Source organism: Zea mays, chromosome 6, assembly GCF_902167145.1.
Source record: "Zea mays cultivar B73 chromosome 6, Zm-B73-REFERENCE-NAM-5.0, whole genome shotgun sequence".
Lineage (NCBI taxonomy): Eukaryota > Viridiplantae > Streptophyta > Magnoliopsida > Poales > Poaceae > Zea > Zea mays.
The window spans coordinates 34307807-34329608 of NC_050101.1; the positions used below are offsets into that span (position 1 = coordinate 34307807).

Here is a 21802-nt window from a genome sequence, read left to right on the forward strand (position 1 = left end):
GAACTCGTGCTTGATCCCTTCCTCCTCAAGGAACTCCTCCACTTGAAGGTTCTTGAACTCGGACCCGTTGTCGCTTCTTATCTTCTTCACCTTGAGCTCAAACTCATTTTGAGCTCTCCTGAGGAAACGCTTGAGGGTACCTTGGGTTTCAGACTTATCCTGCAAAAAGAACACCCAAGTGAAGCGGGAAAAGTCATCAACAATAACTAAACCATACTTACTTCCTCCTATGCTCAGATAGGCGACGGGTCCGAAGAGGTCCATATGTAGCAGCTCCAGAGGTCTTGAAGTGGTCATCACATTCTTGCTGTGATGCGCTCCTCCCACTTGTTTACCTGCTTGACAAGCTGCACAAGGTCTATCTTTTTCGAATTGTACGTTAGTCAAACCTATCACGTGTTCTCCCTTTAGAAGCTTGTGAAGGTTCTTCATCCCCACATGTGCTAAGCGGCGATGCCACAGCCAGCCCATGCTAGTCTTAGCAATTAAGCATGCATCTAGACCGGCCTCTTCTTTTGCAAAATTAACTAAGTAAAGTTTGCCGTCTAATACACCCTTAAAAGCTAGTGAACCATCACTTCTTCTAAAGACAGACACATCTACATTTGTAAAAAGACAATTATATCCCATATTGCATAGTTGACTAACAGATAGCAAATTGTAACCAAGAGACTCAACTAAAAACACATTAGAGATAGAGTGCTCATTGGAAATTGCAATTTTACCTAACCCTTTTACCTTGCCTTGATTCCCATCACCGAATATTATTGAATCTTGGGAATCCTTATTCTTGACGTAGGAGGTGAACATCTTCTTCTCCCCCGTCATATGGTTTGTGCATCCGCTGTCAATAATCCAGCTTGAACCCCCGGATGCATAAACCTGCAAGGCAAATTTAGGCTTGGGTCTTAGGTACCCAACTCATGTTGGGTCCTACAAGGTTAGCACAAATATCCTTAGGGACCCAAATGCAAGTTTTGTCTCCCTTGCATCTTGCCCCTAATTTTCTAGCAACTATTTTCCTGTCCTTTCTACAAATAGCAAAGGAAGCATTTAAGGCACGATAAATTGTAGAGGGACCATTCATAACTTTTCTAGGAACATTGACAACATTTTTCCTAGACATATTATGAACAACATTTCTCTTACCCATATTTCTATCATGCACATAGGAAGAACTAGAAGCAAACATAGCATGAGAATCAAAATCATCAAAAGCATTATAATTCCTATAAGCATTTCTAATTTGTCTCCTATCATGGTACATAAAAGCATGGTTCTTTTTAGCACTACTAACCATAGGAGCCTTCCCTTTCTCCTTGGCGGAGATAGGGGCCTTATGGCTTGTCAAGTTCTTGGCTTCCCTCTTGTAGCCAAGTCCATCCTTAATTGAGGGGTGTCTACCAATCGTGTAGGCATCCCTTGCAAATTTCAGCTTATCAAATTCATTCTTGCTAGTCTTAAGTTGGGCATTAAGACTAGCCAATTCCTCATTAAGCTTGGAAATTGAAACTAGGTGTTCACTACAAGCATCAATGTCAAAATCTTTACACCTAGTACAAATTACAACATGTTCTACACAAGAATTAGATTTATTTGCTACTTCTAATTTTGCATTTAAATCATTGTTGACACCTTTTAAAGTAGAAATGGTTTCATGACAAGTAGATAGTTCAAAAGAAAGCATTTCATTTCTCTTAATCTCTAATGCAAGTGATTTTTGTGCTTCTACAAATTTGTCATGTTCTTCATACAACAAATCCTCTTGCTTTTCTAAAAGCCTATTCTTATCATTCAAGGCATCAATCAATTCATTAATTTTATCTACCTTAGATCTATCTAAGCCTTTGAATAGGTATGAATAATCTATGTCATCATCATCACTAGACTCATTATCACTAGAGGAAGCATAAGTGGAGTCTTGAGTACTCACCTTCTTCTCCCTTGCCATAAGGCATGTGTGATGCTCGTTGGGGAAGAGGGATGACTTGTTGAAGGCGGTGGCGGCGAGTCCTTCATTGTCGGAGTCGGAAGAGGAGCAGTCCGAGTTCCACTCCTTGCCTAGATGCGCCTCGCCTTTTGCCTTCTTGTATGCCTTCTTCTTCTCCCTCTTGCTCCCTTGTTCCTGGTCACTTTCATTATCGGGACAGTTAGCAATAAAATGACCAAGCTTACCGCATTTGAAGCATGAGCGCTTCCCCTTGGCTTTGGTCTTGCTTTGCTGTCCCTTGCGACCTTTAAGCACCGTCTTGAATCTTTTGATGATGAGAGCCATCTCTTCATCATTAAGTCTGGCTGCCTCAAACTGTGCCACCTTGCTAGGTAGCGCCTCCTTGCTTCGTGTTGCCTTGAGAGCAAGGGGTTGCGGCTCGTTGATCGGACCATTCAAGGCGTCGTCCACGTACCTTGCCTCCTTGATCATCATTCGCCCGCTAACGAATTTCCCAAGAACCTCTTCGGGCGACATCTTGGTGTACCTGGGATTTTCACGAATATTGTTCACTAAATGAGGATCAAGAACGGTAAATGACCTTAGCATTAGGCGGACGACGTCGTGGTCCGTCCATCGCGTGCTCCCGTAGCTCCTAATTTTGTTGATAAGGGTCTTGAGCCGGTTGTATGTTTGTGTCGGCTCCTCGCCCCTTATCATCGCGAACCGTCCAAGCTCGCCCTCCACCAACTCCATTTTGGTGAGCAAGGTGATGTCGTTTCCCTCATGAGAGATCTTGAGGGTGTCCCAGATTTGCTTGGCATTGTCCAAGCCGCTCACCTTGTGATACTCGTCCCTGCACAAAGAAGCTAGCAACACAGTAGTAGCTTGTGCATTTTTATGAATCTGTTCATTAATAAACACAGGGCTATCTGAGCTATCAAATTTCATTCCACTTTCCACAATCTCCCAAATGCTTGGATGGAGAGAAAACAGGTGAGTACGCATTTTGTGGCTCCAAAATCCGTAATCCTCTCCATCAAAGTGAGGGGGCTTGCCAAGTGGAATGGGGAGCAATTGAGCATTTGAACTATCCGGGATGCGCGAATAATCGAAAGAAAAGTTTGAGTTAACCGTCTTTCGTCTATCGTAGTCGTCGTCGTCCTTTTGGGAGGAGGAAGATTCGTCGCTGTCGTAGTAGACAATTTCCTTGATGCGCCTTGTCTTCTTCTTCCTCCCGTCTTTTCTTTTGTGGCCCGAGCCTGAGTCGGTGGGCTTGTCATCATTGGGCTCGTTGACGAAGGACTCCTTCTCCTTGTCGTTGATCACCATCCCCTTGCCTTTAGGATCCATCTCTTCGGGCGGTTAGTCCCTTTCTTGAAGAGAATGGCTCCGATACCAATTGAGAGCACCTAGAGGGGGGTGAATAGGTGATCCTGCGAAACTTGAAAACTTAAGCCACAAAACTTGGTTAATCGTTAGCACAATAATTGCCAAGTGGCTAGATAGGAATCCTCAACAAAATACAATAACCAACAAAGATCAATCACAGAGATGACACGGTGGTTATCCCGTGGTTCGGCCAAGACCAACGCTTGCCTACTCCACGTTGTGGCGTCCCAACGGACGAGGGTTGCAATCAACCCCTCTCAAGCGGTCCAAAGACCCACTTGAATACCACGGTGTTTTGCTTTGCTTATCTTTATCCCACTTGCGAGGAATCTCCACAAATTGGAGTCTCTCGCCCTTACACTTAAAGTTCACAAAGAAGCACGGAGTAAGGGAGGGAAGCAACACACACAAATCCATAGCAAAATGCGCACACACACGGCCAAGAATCGAGCTCAAAAGACTATCTCAAAGTTCTCACTAGAACGGAGCTCGAATCACTGAGAATGACAAACGAATGCGCAAAGACTGAGTGTGGATGATCAAGAATGCTCTAAGGTTGCTTGGTGTACTCCTCCATGCGCCTAGGGGTCCCTTTTATAGCCCCAAGGCAGCTAGGAGCCGTTGAGAGCAATTCTGGAAGGCTGATCTTGCCTTCTGTCATCGGGCGCACCGGACAGTCCGGTGCCCGATCTCCTTCCTAAAATGGCGCAGCCGACCGTTGCAGATCTGGGAGCCGTTGGCGCACCGGACAGTCCGGTGCCCCCTTCTGACCGTTGGCTCGGCCATGTGTCGCGCGCGGATTCCGCGGCCGACCGTTGGCCCGGCCGACCGTTGGCTCACCGGACAGTCCGGTGAATTTTAGCCGTGCGCCGTCGGTGAATTCCCGAGAGCGGCCACTTCACGCCGAGTCAGCCTGGCGCACCGGACACTGTCCGGTGCACCACCGGACAGTCCGGTGACCCACCGGACAGTCCGGTGCTCCTAGACTCAGCAGATTCTTGGCAGCTCGAGCCAAGACATTTCCAATTGGATTTTTCCTGTTTCCAGCACTTAGACACAATACATTAGTCCATAAAACAATGTACTAAGTCTGAGAAACATACCTTAATTCTTGATTTGTACTTTGTCCACCTTTTTACACTTAGGCACTTGTGTTGGACACTAAATCACCAAAACACTTAGAAATGGCCCAAAGGCACATTTCCCTTTCACCCGTCGAGCGAGGTCCTCAGGAATCGCAGCGAGCCCCAAACGTCGACCTCGTGGCGGATGAACGACGACTTGGCGGTGCTCAGATCCGTCAGATCCTGAGGGAAGGAAGCGGGGCGTCACAAAAGCCGCCTTGGTCACAAAAAAAGGTATGCCTGAAACCGTTGCCTGGAGGATTTTGGGGACATCCCTGCAGAAAACCTCCAGCGACGACCGGAGCGACCCCACCGTTGCTTCGGCACACTCGCGGAGCTCGTCCCAGGACTGCTCCTCCCGCTCATCATCGAGAACGAAGAAGGGATCCGAGGCCTCACGGGTCCGGAACCGGAGCAACTGGCGCCGACCCTCGGAGCTCCGTCGCACAGCGACAAGGCTGCCGCTCGGCGGGACGGATCGTGTCTCCACGCCCCCCTCCTCCGAGGCACCAAGCGCCGACGCCTCGACCATCTCAGCGTCGGCAGCAACAGGTCACTCCCCGACTGGGACGGCAGCGGCTTCAGTAGCAACAGGTGCCAGCACCGCCGGCACGTCCGGTGGGGCCGGGGCCACGTCCACGTCAGTCGCCTCCTCTAGCACGATGGCCGCCTCGGCAGAAGAGCCGGCCTCGGGAACTCGCTCCACGGCGACTGGTGCCGCCTGAGCCCCCTGCTGTGGAGCGCCTTGCGAGAAGGTCAGCTGAACGGCAAGGCCCGGAGCGGCGCCGGCTGCGGAAGCCGACGCCGTCTTAAGGGCCTTTCGGGGAGCCAGATCAGTCAGGCCATGGCTTCGCTTGCTGAGGAGGAAAGAAAAATCGCGGTCGGGACATACGAATGAAAAGCCAGGACGAAGACGTTCCAAGATACTTACCCGCTCCGGGCCATGATCAACCGTGCCTGAGGGGAGGTCTCTCGGATCTCGACCCCGAAGGCGCCGCCGAGGTCCGCTTCGCCGGCAGCTTCGGCACCACCCTTGCTTTGGGCGCCTTGGACGCCCGGGAGACGGACTGCTCAGGCACTGCCACGGCGACCTGAGGGTCGCTCTCCTGCGCTGCCGGCGTGGGCGACGGCTCTCGGGGAACAGATGCCTCGGCCTGGCTCCCCGGGGTCACCTCAACTCCCCCGGCCGAGGGGTCAAGTACCCTCTCGGTCTGCCCCCGCTCTTCGGGCCGTGACCTCGGCGTCTCGACTCCGGGGACTAACGGCATCAGCCCACTCGGGGGCTGGCCTGACGGCTCCTGGCCTAACCTCAAGCCAGGGCTGAAGCCGAGGCGGGCAGCCATGTCGTCTTCCTCGTCATCATCTTCATCATCGTCGTCGTCATCAGGCGTTTCCGGCGACGGCTCCCTCGGGAGCCCCTCCCTCTCCTACCGACGATGGAGCTTTTCCAAGGCGTCTCGAGCCCGCATCCGCTCGCGGGCCCGGGCCTTCTCTGCGTCCTTCTTTTTCTTCTTCTCCTCCGCGGCAACCCGATGCGCTGCTCGGTCCACCGCATCCTGCGGGACCCGTGGCGGGGAAGGCTTGTGCCACCCTACCTCCTAGAGATGGATGGAAATCCCGACCGTAAGAACCAGGGGCAACCCGACGCAAGAAGAAGGAAGGAGCGGACACTCACCAGAGTCACGCACCCTTGGTCAGGGCGCATCAAGGGCTGGTTGAAGGCGCTGGTGTCCGGTTTTCCCAACGCAACGGCCACCCGCCCGTGGAGAACGTCGAAGGGAAGAGGATCCGAGGACATCCGCGAGCCCTCCAAGTTAGCCTCCGGTGTCATCTCCCAAAGCGGCAACCGTCGCTCCGCTAAGGGAAGCACCCTCCAGCGGTGGATGGCGGCAATCACTCCCGCGGTGGTGAGTCCCCCTTTCCGCAACGCCTCCAAGGCCTTGAGAAGGGGTTCGAGGTTCTTCTATCTTTCGTGCGGGGTCCCGTGGTGCCAAGCATCGGCGGCGACGATGACCACTCGCTGGGAAAACGGCGGGAGCAACTCGCCGTCATTCCGGAGGTAGAACCACCGGCGCTGCCACCCTTTATTCGAGGACGCAAGGATGGCGGGAATATACAGCGACGCCCACGACTGCCTCAGCTGGAGGATGCAGCCGCCGGCCCGCACTGCCGCGTGGACCTTTCTCTCCCCCGTCGGCGAAGCAAAAAGCTCCGCAGAAAAGAGATGAGTCCACAAGTCCCAGTGGGGGGCGATCCCCAAGTACACCTCGCACACCGCTACGAAGATGGCGGCCTGCGAGATGGAGTTGGGGCTGAGGTTGTGCAACTCCACCCCGTAGTGGTGCAGGATCGCTCGCATAAAGCGGCTCACCAGCACACCGAATCCCCGCTCGTGGAAGGAGACGAAGCTCACGATGTACCCCGGCGGTGGGGACGGAGCGGCTCCGCTCACGGGGGGAATCCATTCCAGCCGCCTCTCATCAGAGAGAGGGCAAAGTAAACCCTCAGCAACAAGATCCTCCAGATCACCCGCCGTCACTGTGGAGAAAGGCCATGGGTCGCGCGGCGAGATGATGGTCACCCGGTCGGCCATCACCGAGCAGAAGGGGTGGTGGCGTAAAGGACAGGGTGGGCGGTTTCCTTTTCTCTGGCTAAGTCTCTCAGGTTGCAAAAACCTAAGAGGGAGGCAAGAAGCGGAGCAAAGAACCATCGCTAGACCCTCCCCCGAGTATATAAAGACCAAGGCGAGACCCGTTCAACGTTCCGCCCGGACCGGCCGCGGGATTCAAAAACTCGGAGCGAAACAGCCGTTCCTCGAACGGCTCGCGCACGCGCAACGGCTGCCCCGCGAACCGCACGCCCCGTCGCATTAACTCCGCGGCGGGAAAGGCGGCGCCTCTGGCAGGGGAAGCGAGCGACGCTTCGCCTTCGTCATAATGACCGCGTCAAAAAAGGTACGCCACGTCATTCGATTTCGAATCCTTTTCCTTTTTTCCTCTTTCTCTCTCTTACAACAGGGACCGGGAAAGGGGGATACCCCGAAAAGGATCCTTCTCTGTGAAGGAACTAGGCTCCGAGCCTCCTTACTGATCAGAGATTCGAAGGCTGGCCCCTCGGAAGGGTTCAACAGTCGCCTCAGAGCGCGTGGGCTCCACACCCACTACTGGTTAGAGGTTCGAAGGCCGGCCCCTCGAAAGGGTTCAACGACCGCCTCAGGCTACTTGGGCTCCGCGCCCACTACTGATCAGGGGTTCGAAGGCTGGCCCTCGAAGGGTTCACAGCCGCCTCAGACACAGAGCGAGGGATGACCATGGGTACGTTCGATACATAACCAAGGCTCGGGCTGTGCTCCCGAGGTACCCTAGGACATTTTCGAGACCAGCGGGAACGATCTTGTAACGGAATCCCATCAGAGGGAGGCATCGAGCCCTCGGACCCCGTCGACAGGGGACCGGGTCCGGCAGATCACCCACAGGTACTTTTGGGCGCGCCTCTGGGCCTCTAGCCGACCCCTAGCGAATGGGGCACGGACGTCCGCTCGGATTACCCGCCAGCAGCTCACCGGAGACACCATGTTCAGCGCCCACCGAGGGCAACATGGCGCTTTCCCCCCTCCTCCTTGCGGAAAGGTGACGCAGGGGCGTATGTAAAAAAGTCGAGTCTGTCCCTGATCGTCCTCTTGCCCTGTGCAGAGGCTCGGGGGCTGCTCTCGCAAACCCGGCTCCGGCCAATCCGTTGACAGCGTCAACATACCAGCCCGAGAACTTGGGACCCGACCGTGCACCCAGGCTACGGCCAGTTCGCATGAGGGAACGACCAGACCAGCCAAAGCATTGCGCGAGGCATTAAGACCTCGGAGGAGTCAAACCACTCCTCCGAGGCCTCGGGGGCTACACCCGGCGGGTGCGCTCGCGCGCACCCACCGGAACAAAACACAACCGAGAAAGGCTGGTCCCCTTGCAAAAAAGTGTGACGAAAGCCTCCAAGCGAGTGTTAACACTCCCTTCGAGGCTCGGGGGCTACTGTCGGGGACCATAATTAGGGGTACCCTCAAGACTCCTAATTCTCAGCTGGTGACCCCCATCAGCATAAAGCTGCAAAGGTCTGATGGGTGCAATTAAGTCAGGGATCGGTCCATTCGAGGGACTCGATCACGCCTCGCCCGAGCCTAGCCTCGGACAAGGGCAGCCGACCCCGGAGGATCTCTGTTTCGCCCGAGGCCCCCCTCCAGCGGCGAACATACTTCTGGCTCGCCCGAAGCCCTGTCTTCGCCAAGAAGCAACCCTGACCAAATCGCCGCACCGACCGACCAAATCGCGGGAGCATTTAACGCAAAGGTGGCCTGACACCTTTATCCTGACGCACGCCCTTCAGTCGACAGAGCCGAAGTAACCGCCGTCACTTCGCCGCTCCACTGACCGGCCTGACAGATAGACAGCGCCACCTGCGCCGCTCTGACTGCGGTGCCACTTGATAGAGTGAGGCTGACAGGCAGTCAGGCCCGGCCGCAGGCACCATAGAAAGCTCCGCTTCGCCCGACCCAGGGCTCGGACTCGGGCTCAGCCCCTGAAGAAGGCGAACTCCGCTCCGCCCGACCCAGGGCTCGGACTTGGGCTCAGCCCCGGAAGACGGCGAACTCCGCTCCGCCCGACCCAGGGCTCGGACTCGGGCTAAGCCCCGGAAGACGGTGAACTCCGCTACGCCCGACCTAGGGCTCGGACTTGGGCTCAGCCCCGGAAGACGACGAACTCCGCTTCGCCCGACCCCAGGGCTCGGACTTAGCCCTGACCTCAGCCGACGGTCTCCGCCTCGCCCGACCCAGGGGCTCGGACTCGACCACGGCCACGGAAGACAGACTCGACCTCGACCTCGACCTCGGAGGAGCCCCCACATCGCCCAACCTAGGGCGCAGACCAGCCACGTCAACAGGAGGCGCCATCATCACCCTACCCCAAGCTGACTCGGGCCACAGGGAACGAGACCGGCGTCCCATCTGGCTCGCTCCGCCAGATAGGCAATGATGGCGCCCCGCATACTCTGTGACGACGGCGGCTCTCAGCCCCCTTACGGAAGCAAGAGGACGTCAGCAAGGACTCGACAGCTCCGACAGCTGTCCCTCCGCCAGGCTCCAGCGCTCCTCCGACGACCACGACATCACACGAACCAGGCGCCAAAACCTCTCTGGCCGCCACGATGGCGTGTACTTAGGGCGCTAGCTCTCCTCCGCTAGACACGTAGCACTCTGCTACACCCCCCATTGTACACCTGGATCCTCTCCTTACGCCTATAAAAGGAAGGACCAGGGCCCTCTTAGAGAGGGTTAGCCGCGCGGGGACGAGGACGAGACAGGCGCTCGCGTGAGGCCGCTCGCTCCCTCTCCCGTGTGGAAGCTTGTAACCCCCTACTGCAAGCGCACCCGACCTGGGCGCGGGACGAACACGAAGGCCGCGGGATTTCCACCTCTCTCACGCCCATCTCCGGCCACCTCACTTCCCCACTTCGCGCTCGGCCTCGCGCCGACCCATCTGGGCTGGGGCACGCGGCGACATTCACTCGTCGGCCCAGGGACCCCCCGGTCTCGAAACGCCGACAACAGACATACAGAACATAATATGAGAACACTTCAAGTCTTCATGATACATGCTCACTAGATTTTTAGTTTTTACGGATATCTACGGGTAACCCGCGGGCGACAAAAAATATACGTACCCGACCCGGTTTTATCACGGGTCGGGTACGGGCCAGATCCACGGGTACAAATTTATACCGGACCGGACGAATCGGATATCTGATGGATATCGAACCCACGGGTAAAATTGACATCCCTAGTTTGGTTGGTCAGCCTTTTGTGAAGCACATCAAGGCAGCATCTACTCAACCATGTTGCTACTAGAGCACATGCATCACGACAACACCTCGTCAACCATAGTGGAAAATAGGCTCATTAAAAGAAGCTGAGGTGACATAATAGGCCCATTAAAAAATGAGGTGACATAATTTGAAATATTTAAAATATTTGTTAAACTAAAAATAGATAATTATTGAAAAACACAAAATAGGTATCATCATAGCGTATAGGATCAAGACAAAATAGGCCCATTAAAAGAATCTGAGGTGACATAATTTGAAATATTTGTTAACTAAAAATAGAGAACTATTGGAAAACACAAAAAAATTAAGTCTCTCTTATCATTTAGCAATTCTCCATATTTGTTTTTAGGGAATATTTTACAAAAAATAGTGGAGATGCTCTAAAGTGTCCGTAGCCGTATAAGATACCCACCTCGTGGAAAATAGCGCACCTGCAAATGAGTCTGACTGGATGCGCGCGGTAGCAGAATCGTTTATGGGCAATTCCTTATATGTCACCGGAAAATATACCTATTCTTCGTGTGTCATTAGTCCCACATATTATACAAACACAAAAAGTTATCTATATGATACTTGGCATACGAGGAATAAGTATAAAATCTGATGACATAAACATAATTTTTCCAAACTTTTTATGGGCCGCATGCATGGGCTTGATTCGGAGATGCTCACAGGTCAACAGGCCGAGGACAAACTTTTAAAAATTGGGGTGCTATTGCTCGTGCTACAGACACTAGTACTAGACTGTCTAGCTAGGGGCAGAAAGGTAAATTAAATGAGAGACGACTTCGGGTGCACGTGCACGATGTGTACCTAGGAGGAGCAGCACTTGCACTTCCACCGTTTTTTTCGTCCGGTTGAGATGCTCCGAAAGTCCGAATCCTCTCTTGATTTGAAAGGTTTTACACCGCTCTGCTTTTAGCTATATTTTTTTTTAAAGATGACCTCCGTCTCGCCAACCACTGCCATGCCCTATCCGCGAAACTGTATTTACCTCTCCCATCCTGATGACCCCCGCCGACTCGCCAGTTGTCGCCGATGCGTCCCACCCTCGGCACCGCCTTCACCTCCCTCATAGACCATATTTGGTACAACTGCTGCTTATTGAAAAAACAGCTTATTTGATAAGTTGGTGAAAAGCAGCTTATACTTGTTGGCTGCTTTTAATTCATTCTGAGAACAGCTAAACTGATAAGCTGCTGGAGAAGCTGTCTGTTTGGCAGAATTTTGACTTAAATTTGTGAAGAAGCTGAAAATAAGCTGTGTCAAACAGGATCATAGACTCGCGAGTTGTCGCTGATATATTTGTTCGGTTTCATGTATTAATTTGTTGTGCCTTATTTAATATTTATATATATATGCCGTCTAAAACGCACTAGTGAAGATATATACTGAACGGAGCAAGTACATTTGCACGCTACGGTGGGCCACATGCCTGCTAGAGTACATGGTTTGTATTATGCATACGCTCCAGGCTACACGTCACTGTGTGGACCCCGCTGCTCCGTGCGGTGCCGTCACATGCGCAACAGAAATTCAGTCACGTTTTGCTATTTGCGTGCGTTGCTTTCGCCCGCCGCATCAGCAGCATTCAGCAACGTACAGCAGATCGATCTCTTATTGGTCTAAAAGATAAACCAAGTATACTCTGTCCGATTAGCTAGCTAGCTAGCTAGCGGCTGCCTAATCGAGCTAGACACGAAGCGCTATCGGCTTGACTAAAGCTATACTGCCGGCCAAAATATATATAGCACGCATGACATGATCGACACACACACACACACAGCACAGCAAAAGAACCTGTGTGCTAGCTGTGGCTGTGATCCTGTCCTCCTCTCTAGCTAGTAGCTATCTCCATGCATCTTCTTTAATTTTGTTCTCATCTCCGATTCTCAGATATCCTCTTCTCTGGTCTCTTTATATATATCTATCTATCTCTGCTCCAGCTCCAGATGATGAGATGAGATGCTGGCATCATATCTATCTTTTGTTGATCTGATCCCTTAGCTTGCTGTTGATATACATGCATGCATAATATTATTATTAGTAGTAATTCCGTCGTCAGGCCAGCGTTCGTTGTTCACGCTTGGTTCGCCGTCGTTGACAAATATCGGCGAATTGAAGCTTTAGGCTGTGCTCAGCAGAATTAGCAAGTGCAACGCGCAGTGTCCAAGAGCATCCCAACAAGGAAGATATATCGAAGGCTGCAGTGATCGATCGATCGATCGAGGATGGAAGGCGCGGCGGCTGGGTGGCCGGAGCCGGTGGTGAGGGTGCAGTCGCTGTCGGAGAGCGGCGCGGCGACGATCCCGGCGCGGTACGTGAAGCCGGAGGCTGAGCGGCCGGCGTCGGCGGCGGGCGAGGAGGAGGGCGGCGGCGGGATCCCCGTGGTGGACCTGTCGTCGCCGGCGACGGCGCGCGCGGTGTCGGAGGCGTGCCGCGACTGGGGCTTCTTCCAGGCCGTGAACCACGGCGTGCCCGGTGAGCTGCTGCGGCGCGCGCGCGGCGCGTGGCGCGGCTTCTTCCGGCAGCCCATGGAGGTGAAGCAGCGGTACGCCAACTCGCCGGCCACGTACGAGGGGTACGGCAGCCGGCTGGGCGTGGAGGCTGGCGCCCTCCTCGACTGGGGCGACTACTACTTCCTCCACGTCCGCCCGCCCCACCTCTGCGACCCGCGCAAGTGGCCCCACCTGCCCCCCGGCCTCAGGTACATTAACTACTACTTGTTTATTTATTTTTTATTATTATACTCCATCTGAGGAGGATCGGATCATCGGAGGAGTTGATGTACTTACGAGCTTACGGCAGGAAGACGACGGAGGAGTACAGCCGCGAGGTGGCGGCGCTGTGCGGGCGGCTGCTGGCGGCCATGTCGGCGGGGCTGGGCGTCGGGGAGGCGCGGCTGCGGGAGGCGTTCGGCGGCGCGGAGGGCGCCGGGGTGTGCGTGCGCGTGAACTACTACCCGCGGTGCCCGCAGCCGGAGCTCGCGCTGGGGCTGTCGTCCCACTCCGACCCGGGCGGCATGACCGTGCTCCTCGCCGACGACCGCGTCCGCGGCCTCCAGGTGCGCCGCCGCGGCGCCTGGGTCACCGTCGACCCCGTGCCCGACGCCTTCATCGTCAACGTCGGCGACCAGATCCAGGTATGCGTATTACAAACAGACACAGTCGTTGACGCGTGTTTGGTTCAGGGCTTATTAAGTCACATGCATCCCTCCCTCGTGGTTGCCCGTGACTAACCGTCGTTGCCAAGTGATGGGTTAGCTAGCTAGTTGTGTAAACGTGGCAGCCTCACAAAAGCCATCGTTCATTTCACCACGTACGACACGCACACCGGCCGTCCCTCAGTTGTTAACTGATAATTACGTATGTGGCCGCCAATAATAATCCACCTGGCCCGTAATGATGGTAGTTAGCTTGGACGCACGCATGCCCGTCGTGTCGAGCGATGAGTTAGCTGGGGATAATGATCTGCAGGAAGACTTGCGCGTACGCGGGGTGGATGGATGGATGGCTAAAGTATGCAGAGAGCAGTAGTGCGCTACTAGTTAGATGCTAATATTAGCTATATACAGCAGTTCTAAACACCCTCAACTAATTCTTAATTGACCCACAGCTAACAACTAGTTTATGAAGCATTAAATATGTTTTGGACATAGAAAAACCATCGTGAAACCTTTGCATTGAGAAAGGGTAGGTCTATAAGTAGTGTGTTCTTGATGATGTGTTAATATAAATATCGTTTATACAAAAGGGGGGGGGGGGGGGGGGGGGGGGTTGTCGCCTTGTCGGGACTGGTCTTAGCTGGCTTAACCCACCTACAATTTATCAGCTGGCTAACTAAGCTAACTACTAGTTATAAGAGTATCTCTCCAAGAGACTACTTAACTCACCTAACAATTCATTAGATATGTTAATTGGTTTCCTCACCGGCTAAACTTTTTGGCTAGCTACCCTGAATAGCCAAACTAAGATGATACATATAGAGAGCTCAAAATGAAGAATCCCTTGATGAAGATGCTCTAATGGTTCTAAGCAGGACCTCAATTAGCTATCCAGTACTAGAGAGAACGACGAGTATTAATTAGCACTCTCGCATAGTAGTAGTAGAGAGAAAGAGAGAGAGAGAAATGATCTGTTGTATCTGATGATCTCATGGTCACGCGGGCGATCAGGATCAGCTGCACCCGTCCAGTACGCACGGCCAGGAATTTTACTTACCCTTTTGGAGGGCACAAGCACTCACATCATTCTGGTGGTGCTTCGCTACACTAGTGCTACCCCTGCTAGTACTGCACTACTAGAGAAGGAAAGAGCGCGTGCAGGTGCAGAGCGCAGCAGCTGAGCAGGCAGCAGCAAAAAAGAAAAAAAAGATTCCCATATCGCTCGCGACCCACGGTTTGAGACCGCACGCACCACGAGAGGTGAGGTGATTGATAGCGTACCTAACCTACTTACTCTACTCTACCCGTCGTGTGGGCCCTTCACCAAGACGAGTTTCCAAAACGGGCATACGCCCACGTCAGGACCCAGTCATCGCACACGCACACAACCCAAACCGAGGCCCGTCTAGTGTAGTGTAGTGGGCCCGCGGCCGCCATCAATGGGATCTGCGTCCCATCTCGGCGGGCGCGAGGTGAGGAGAGGAGTCGTCGTCGACGACGACGAGTAGTCTGCCTCTGCTCCGGCGGGCCGGACGGCCGCAGTGGTGTGGTGTGGTCGTCATGGTTATGACAGGGACGACAGGCGCCCGTGGGCCTGGTGGCTGGACGACGATGCATATCTCCGATCCATGTGCTGTGTGTGCCCATCATCCTGTTGGTACGGTTGGGGGGAACAGGAGCAGAGACAGCAGGCAGGCACAGGCAGGGCTCACTCCACCGGCCAAGCGAGCCAAATCTCGGTCGGAATGAAACGTGCGTGTTTGCTAGCCTTTTGCTTTATTAGCACTCATTATATATATATATATATATATATATATATATATATATATATATATATATATATATATATATATATATATATATATATATATATATATATATATATAACTCAATGCAGAATGGATTATCCAGACCATGCCTGCATGCGATGCGACGCAACATGCTAGCACGTGCCCGCGTAGTATATATTAGCCACCCACCCCACTGGCTGGGGGGCACTCTGCACTCTGCAAGTCTGCATCAGCATGCCCGTGGCTGGCGGTGCTGCTAGCTGTCCTGCACTGCACGCTGGTGCTGCTGGGCGCGCGCGGCCACCGGCCACCGCCAGCCTTACCTGCTACCGACGCAGCGCGTGCATGCAAAGCAAAGCAGTGCGAGAGAGACCATGTGTCGATTAACTGCTTCCTGGTCCTGGTCCAGGCTTCTGCTCCCCGGGCCACACGGGGAGCTAGCACAGAGACGCAGCAAGCACGTTTTTTCAAATCCACATAGGGGCAGGGATCCGTCCGCGGCTGGGCGGCGTGCATGCAGCACGGCCTCCTTTGTTGCCCCGATCTCTCTGCTCCGGTCCGGCCTCCCGATGTCGATGAAACTGATGTGATAGGAGTACATGCATGGCGATGGTAATGATGCCGACAGGTTTCATGTATTTGGGACAGATGGGTCAGTCGGCTGGTGGTGTTGCATGCCGTACGTCGTCCCGACCAGCGCATGCACACGTACGTGCGCTCGCTCCATGCATGCAGTCCTAATACTACTACGCATGTCTCTCTCTGTGTGTGTGTGTACACGCAGGTGCTGACGAACGCGACGTACCGCAGCGTGGAGCACCGGGTGGTGGTGAACGCCGCCGACGAGCGCCTGTCGGTGGCGCTCTTCTACAACCCTAGGAGCGACCTGCCGCTGGCGCCCATGCCGGAGCTCGTCTCGCCGGACCGCCCCGCGCTCTACTGCCCCATGACCTTCGACGACTACCGCATGTACATCCGCCGCAAGGGGCCTCGCGGGAAGAGCCAGGTCGACTCCCTCAAGGTCGCCGACGCAGTCGACGCCGACGCCGACGCCGACGGCAGACGGTGCTACTAGCTAGTATATACCTAGCCAGCCTGCTGCCGATCGAGATTGTTTGTATGTGTGGTGTGTGCATGCATTTGCCCACACTGACCACTGTCCACATGTACGCCGCCAGCTGCCGGCCTAAATAAAACCATGCATAGATTAGCTAGCTTATGATTAATCAGTCTAGCAGCTAGAGAGTGCTTTGGTTGGACTCTCTCATAGGAGGCATGCTGATCGATCGATCATCATTGAAACACCCTGCTAGCTGTGCACCTCCGCCGTCCAACCACAAAGGGCGAGGTCAATGAAGGTGAGACAACGTCACAACGAGCGAGCTAGCTCCGTTATTTGGTTGCTCTCACACTATGACGACGTCGACCGTGACGCCGATCCACGGCCAACGGCATTGCCGATAAGAACCAAACAGAAAGAGAGAGAGAGAGAGAGAGAGAGAGAGAGAGAGAGAGAGAGAGAGAGAGAGAAGGCATGGACGCTGTTCTTCCAAATGTAACCACACCGGTCGTTGTCGCTAAAATAATATTACTGTTCCATCGGCTTCGTCCGCACGTGAACAACAAATAAAAAAACGATAGGCTGGCGCCGGCCGTCGTCTCTGTGTCCATATCGTCCGCGAAAAGACAAATCTTTTTTAACAAAACCATATAAGAATACAAACACATGAAAACTGGAAGTGGTGTCATGCTTCAGTCACCGATCCGTTTGTTAGAATATAATATAAGTTAATTGTTTACCTTCTTTTATCAGCTTAAGTTTTTGAATTGAATTAGTTGGTATATACAACTTAATATGGTATCAGAACTAGAGGTCTCGAGTTCGAATTCTGGTTATGTCGGGGACCATAATTAGGGGTACCCCCAAGACTCCTAATCTTAGCTGGTAACCCCCATCAGCACAAAGCTGTAAAAGGCCTGATGGGCGCGACTCCGGTCAAGGCTCCGTCCACTTAAGGGACGCGATCTCGCCTCGCCCGAGCCCAGCCTCGGGCAGGAACAGTAGACCAAGGCAGATTCACGCCTCGCCCGAGGGTCTCCTCAATCAACGGACGCACCTTCGACTCGCCCGAGGCCCAGCCCGGGCAGGCTTCGCGGAGAAGCAACCTTGGCCGGATCGCCACGCCAACCGACCGTATCGCAGGAGCATTTAATGCAAGGATCGACTGACACCTTATCCTGACGCGCGCTCCTCAGTCGACAGGGCCGAAGTGACCGCAGTCACTTCGCCGCTCCACTGACCGACCTGACAGGAAAACAGCGTCGCCTGCCCTGCTCCGACTGTTGTGCCACTCGACAGAGTGAGGCTGACAGCAGCTAAGTCCAGCCTCGGGCGCCATAGGAAGCTCCGCCTCGCCCGACCCCAGAGCTCGGGCTCAACCTCGACGCCGAGCGACGGACTCCGCCTCGCCCGACCCCAGGGCTCGGACTCAGCCTCGACCTCGTAAGACGGACTCCGCCTCGCCCGACCCCAGGGCTCGGACTCAACCTCGACCTCGGACGACGGTCTCCGCCTCGCCCGACCCCCGGGCCCGGACTCAGCCTCGACCTCGGAGGAGCCCCCGCCTCGCCCGACCTCGGGCTCGGACCGACCACGTCACAGGGGAGGCCATCATTACCCTACCCCTAGCTAGCTCAGGCTACGGGGAACAAGACCGGTGTCCCATCCGGCTCGCCCCGGTAAACAAGTAATGATGGCACCCCGCGTGCTCCATGACGACGGCGGCTCTCAGCCCCTTACGGAAGCAAGGAGACGTCAGCAAGGATTCGACAGCCCCGACAGCTGTACTTCCACAGGGCTCAAGCGCTCCTCCGACGGCCACGACATCACATGAACAGGGCGTCAAAACCTCTCCGACAGCCACGACGGCACGTACATAGGGCTCTGGCTCCCCTTTGCTAGACACGTTAGCGCATTGCTACACCCCACATTGTACACCTGGGCCCTCTCCTTACGCCTATAAAAGGAAGGTCCAGGGCTCTCGTACGAGAAGGGGCCGCGCGGGAGAATGGGCTGGCGGACAGTCTCACTCTCTCTCTCTCTCTCTCCCACGTGAACGCTTGTAACCCCCTACTGCAAGCGCATCCGCCCTGGGCGCAGGACAACACGAAGGCCGCGGTTTCCCCTTTGCTGGTTTTCCCCCCTTTGTGTTCCGTCTCGCGCCGACCCATCTGGGCTGGGACACGCAGCGACAATTTACTCGTCGGTCTAGGGACCCCCCGGGGTCGAAACGCCGATAGTTGGCACGCCAGGTAGGGGCCTACTGCGTGTTGACGAACAGCTTCCCGTCATGCTCCAGATGGGTAGTCTCCAGCAACCTCTCTGACCCGGAACGAAGCTCCGTTTCGGGAGTCTTGAGTTCATGTCCATCGACGGCAGCTATGACATGATACTCCTTCCTCCGCCGCACGACAACAACAATGGCGGCCGTTAGCCTGCCCGCCGGCGGCGGAATCGACGACGTCTTCCCCACGTGGCGGAAGAGCAACATCCGGGTCTGTCCCGTCACCTTCCCCGCCGACGGAGGAGGAGGCGGGGCAGGCATGGCCAAGCAGGAGGCGGCACCTCGTCGGCTGTCGAGCGAGTCGACGGCACCGGCGCCCCAGCGGGGGACACGTCGGGCGTTGACTTCACGTCTGAGACAAAGACGAGCGTCGTCAACCCGCAACACGCCAACCCCAAGCAGACGGACGATGCCAGCACGCTCGCGAAGGACTTGCTGGGCGTTAGCCTCGTACCTGAGACAACGGTGCAGTCCGTCCCTGACGCGACTTCGTCACCACCCGTCGATCAAGAGGTACCGTCTGTTTCCCATCCCTTGCCTTTTAAATTCAGCTGCGACCCGCCAAGCGACCCCGCTTCGGTGGACGCTTTCATAAAGGCATGTCCAAACCCTCCAGGGTATCATATGCGGTCAGCCTGGGACCGACTGACGGTCGTCTCGACCTACGGGCCCCTGGGTTCCGAGGAAGATGACGAGCCCGACTCTGGTTGGGATTTCTCTGGGCTCGGTGACCCCAGTGCCATGCGGGACTTCATGACCGCATGTGACTACTGCCTCTCCGATTGCTCCGATAGTAGCCACAGCCTCGGTGAAGAGGACTGTGGCCCAAGTCGTGAATGCTTTCACGTCGATCTAGGGGGTCTCGACGAAGGCAACCATCTTGGTACGCCGGAGGACGGTGATTGTAACGCCCCGAATTTTGCAGTTGAATTTTTTCTTTTCTTTACTCGCCAAAATTCGGGCGTTACCTTTTCTTTTTCTTTTTCCCTTCGCTAAACCTTGACCTTTTCCAAAGTTCTAGCGGGATTCGGTTTGGATTTCCCGTGTAAGAAAAACCCTAAATACTTTATGTTGTTTGATGCACCATGTCGAACCTTGCATTTCTTTTGATTGCTTTGAAAGTGCAAATGCATTCATGTAAAAAGATCGGATTTCGAAAATAAGGAGAAGATCTTTTCTTTCTTTTTCTCTCTCTTTCTCTCTCCTCTTTTTCTCTCTCTCCCGCGCCGTGGGCCGACCCCGGCCGGCCCAGCCGCCCCTGGCGCCCCCTCTTGGGCCTTGGCAGGCCCAACCGCCCCCCCTCTCCCTATTTCCCCAAACCCTCTCCCTCTCCCTCTCATTTTCTCTCATTCTCTCCCTAGCCGCCGCCCCTACCCGCCCCCTGCCCTAGCGCCGCCCCTGCCCTAAGCCGCCGCCGCCCCCTGCTCGGCCGCTGCTCCCCGCCGTCGACCGCCCTCGCCGGTGAGCCCCCCTTCTCCCTCCTCCCTCCCTCCCCCCTCCCCCTCCTCTCGCCCCCAGCCGGCCCTTGGCCGCGCCCCCAGCCGCCCCGGCCGTGCCCCCCAGCCGGCCGCTGGCCGCCCCCGGCGCGCCCCCCCTGGCCGCCCAGCCGGCCGCTGCCGCGCCCTGGCCGCGCCCCAGCCGGCCGCTGCCGCGCCCTGGCCGGTCCCGGCCGCCCCCAGCCCGCCCTCGGCCGCCCGCCCGGCCGCGCCCCCCGCCCCTGCGTGCTCGGCCGCCCAGCCGGCCGGTTCAACCGCCCCTAGGGCCGGTTCAACCGCCCCCTCTGTTTTTTTTTATTTTTTTTATTTTATTTTATTTACTTTCTGTGATCATAGCTATTTTATTTTAGGTAGGCTAATCGTTGTTCATATGCCATTGAAATAGGAAGTTTAATTTAACATTCCGTTATGCTAGTTGATTCATGTAGTTAATTGTTTACCTCGTGTAATGTTGATCAACTTAAAATGATTAGGTTTCCATTAGTGTATATGTAACAGAATTCTTTTGTTAAGAACCAATTGTAATTGATCGTTAGTGCATAAGATTTAACCCCCTGCGAGACCCTTTCCCGTTTCTTTCTAACCATAACAAATGCGATATCGAATGTCATACTTGATGCATACTCACTTTATTTGTTCCCTTGTATGGTGTACTGTTCTTTTGTATTAAATGTGGATGGATGTATGTATGTTTGCAATCGCATAGAGAACGATCCGGTCGAAGAGCCCGAGGAATTCGCAGGAGAAGCCCCTGAGCAGCAGTCGTTTGGTGGAGGCAAGTGTCCCTTGACCTATCTATGTCCTATTCATTATTTAATTCACCCCCCGCTTTACACATTTATGCCTAAGGATTGACTAGCTTTTGTTATCCATGTCCTTGTTTACCTATTTGGGTCGGATTATTACTGCTTAATATTGATGCTATTGCTCAACTTTAATCAATGAACATGATGTGGTTATCTATGATACGCTGTTTTCCCGTTCTTATTTATGATTATGCTTGTGGCATTTAAGGGGACTCGAGCGGTTTCTCGAGTGCCTCTCCGTAAGGACCTGTTCAATGGATGACCGCCCGGGAAAACAGTGCAACCATGAGGGTGGAATGGGGTGCCCTTAGCTGAATAATTAGAGGATCCGGGGTGTAGTTCACTTAGCCGTCGTGCCGTCAATGGGGCTCGGTGTATGCGGCTCGCTCTGCCAAGTTTGGGTTCGCCCCTTGGGGAGGAGTGCGGTGCATTTAGGAAACCTAACGGGTGGCTACAGCCCCGGGGAATCTTTGTAAAGGCTTCGTAGTGAATCCCTGGCCATTCACCTCGGGAGTGAATAAGGGTCTTGCAAGCCCGGGCCAGAGAGGGAATCACGGCTTGTGGGTAAAGTGCACAACCTCTGCAGAGTGTTATGAAACTGATATATCAGCCGTGCTCGCGGTTATGAGCGGCCAAGGGAGCTCCAGAGATTAGTGATACTTGATCAGAGATACTTTGGTACAGGTGACAATGAGATTGATGGTTCTGATTACGATTATGGTATTGGTAAGTGGTATTCTTTCCGTTTGGAAAGGATACATTGGGCTAATAACTTGGGTTAATGTTAAAACTTGGCTTTCTACTAGTAAGTAATAATCTGACCAACTAAAAGCAATTGCTTGACTTATCCCCACATACAACTAGTCCACTACAGCCAAACAGGATA

General features: G+C 54.3%; 1 protein-coding gene across 1 annotated transcript; it reads left to right on the plus strand.

The window, feature by feature from the left end:
* The first annotated feature begins 12084 nt into the window (after nt 1-12084).
* On the plus strand, nt 12085-16867 carry LOC103629177 (probable 2-oxoglutarate-dependent dioxygenase ANS). The gene is made up of 3 exons (XM_020539849.3): nt 12085-13024; nt 13126-13459; nt 16055-16867. Exons 1-3 carry the CDS (start codon nt 12549-12551, stop codon nt 16343-16345), a joined length of 1101 nt encoding a protein of 366 aa, XP_020395438.1. The 5' UTR covers nt 12085-12548; the 3' UTR covers nt 16346-16867.
* The last annotated feature ends 4935 nt before the right edge of the window (nt 16868-21802 follow it).

Excerpts from the sequence above, each read along its gene's own strand:
- LOC103629177 (XM_020539849.3), top strand. The coding sequence starts at position 12,549 with ATGGAAGGCGCGGCGGCTGGGTGGCCGGAGCCGGTGGTGAGGGTGCAG. Across the intron at positions 13,025-13,125 it reads CACCTGCCCCCCGGCCTCAG|GAAGACGACGGAGGAGTACA; the intron begins GTACATTAACTA and ends AGCTTACGGCAG. Across the intron at positions 13,460-16,054 it reads ACGTCGGCGACCAGATCCAG|GTGCTGACGAACGCGACGTA; the intron begins GTATGCGTATTA and ends GTGTACACGCAG.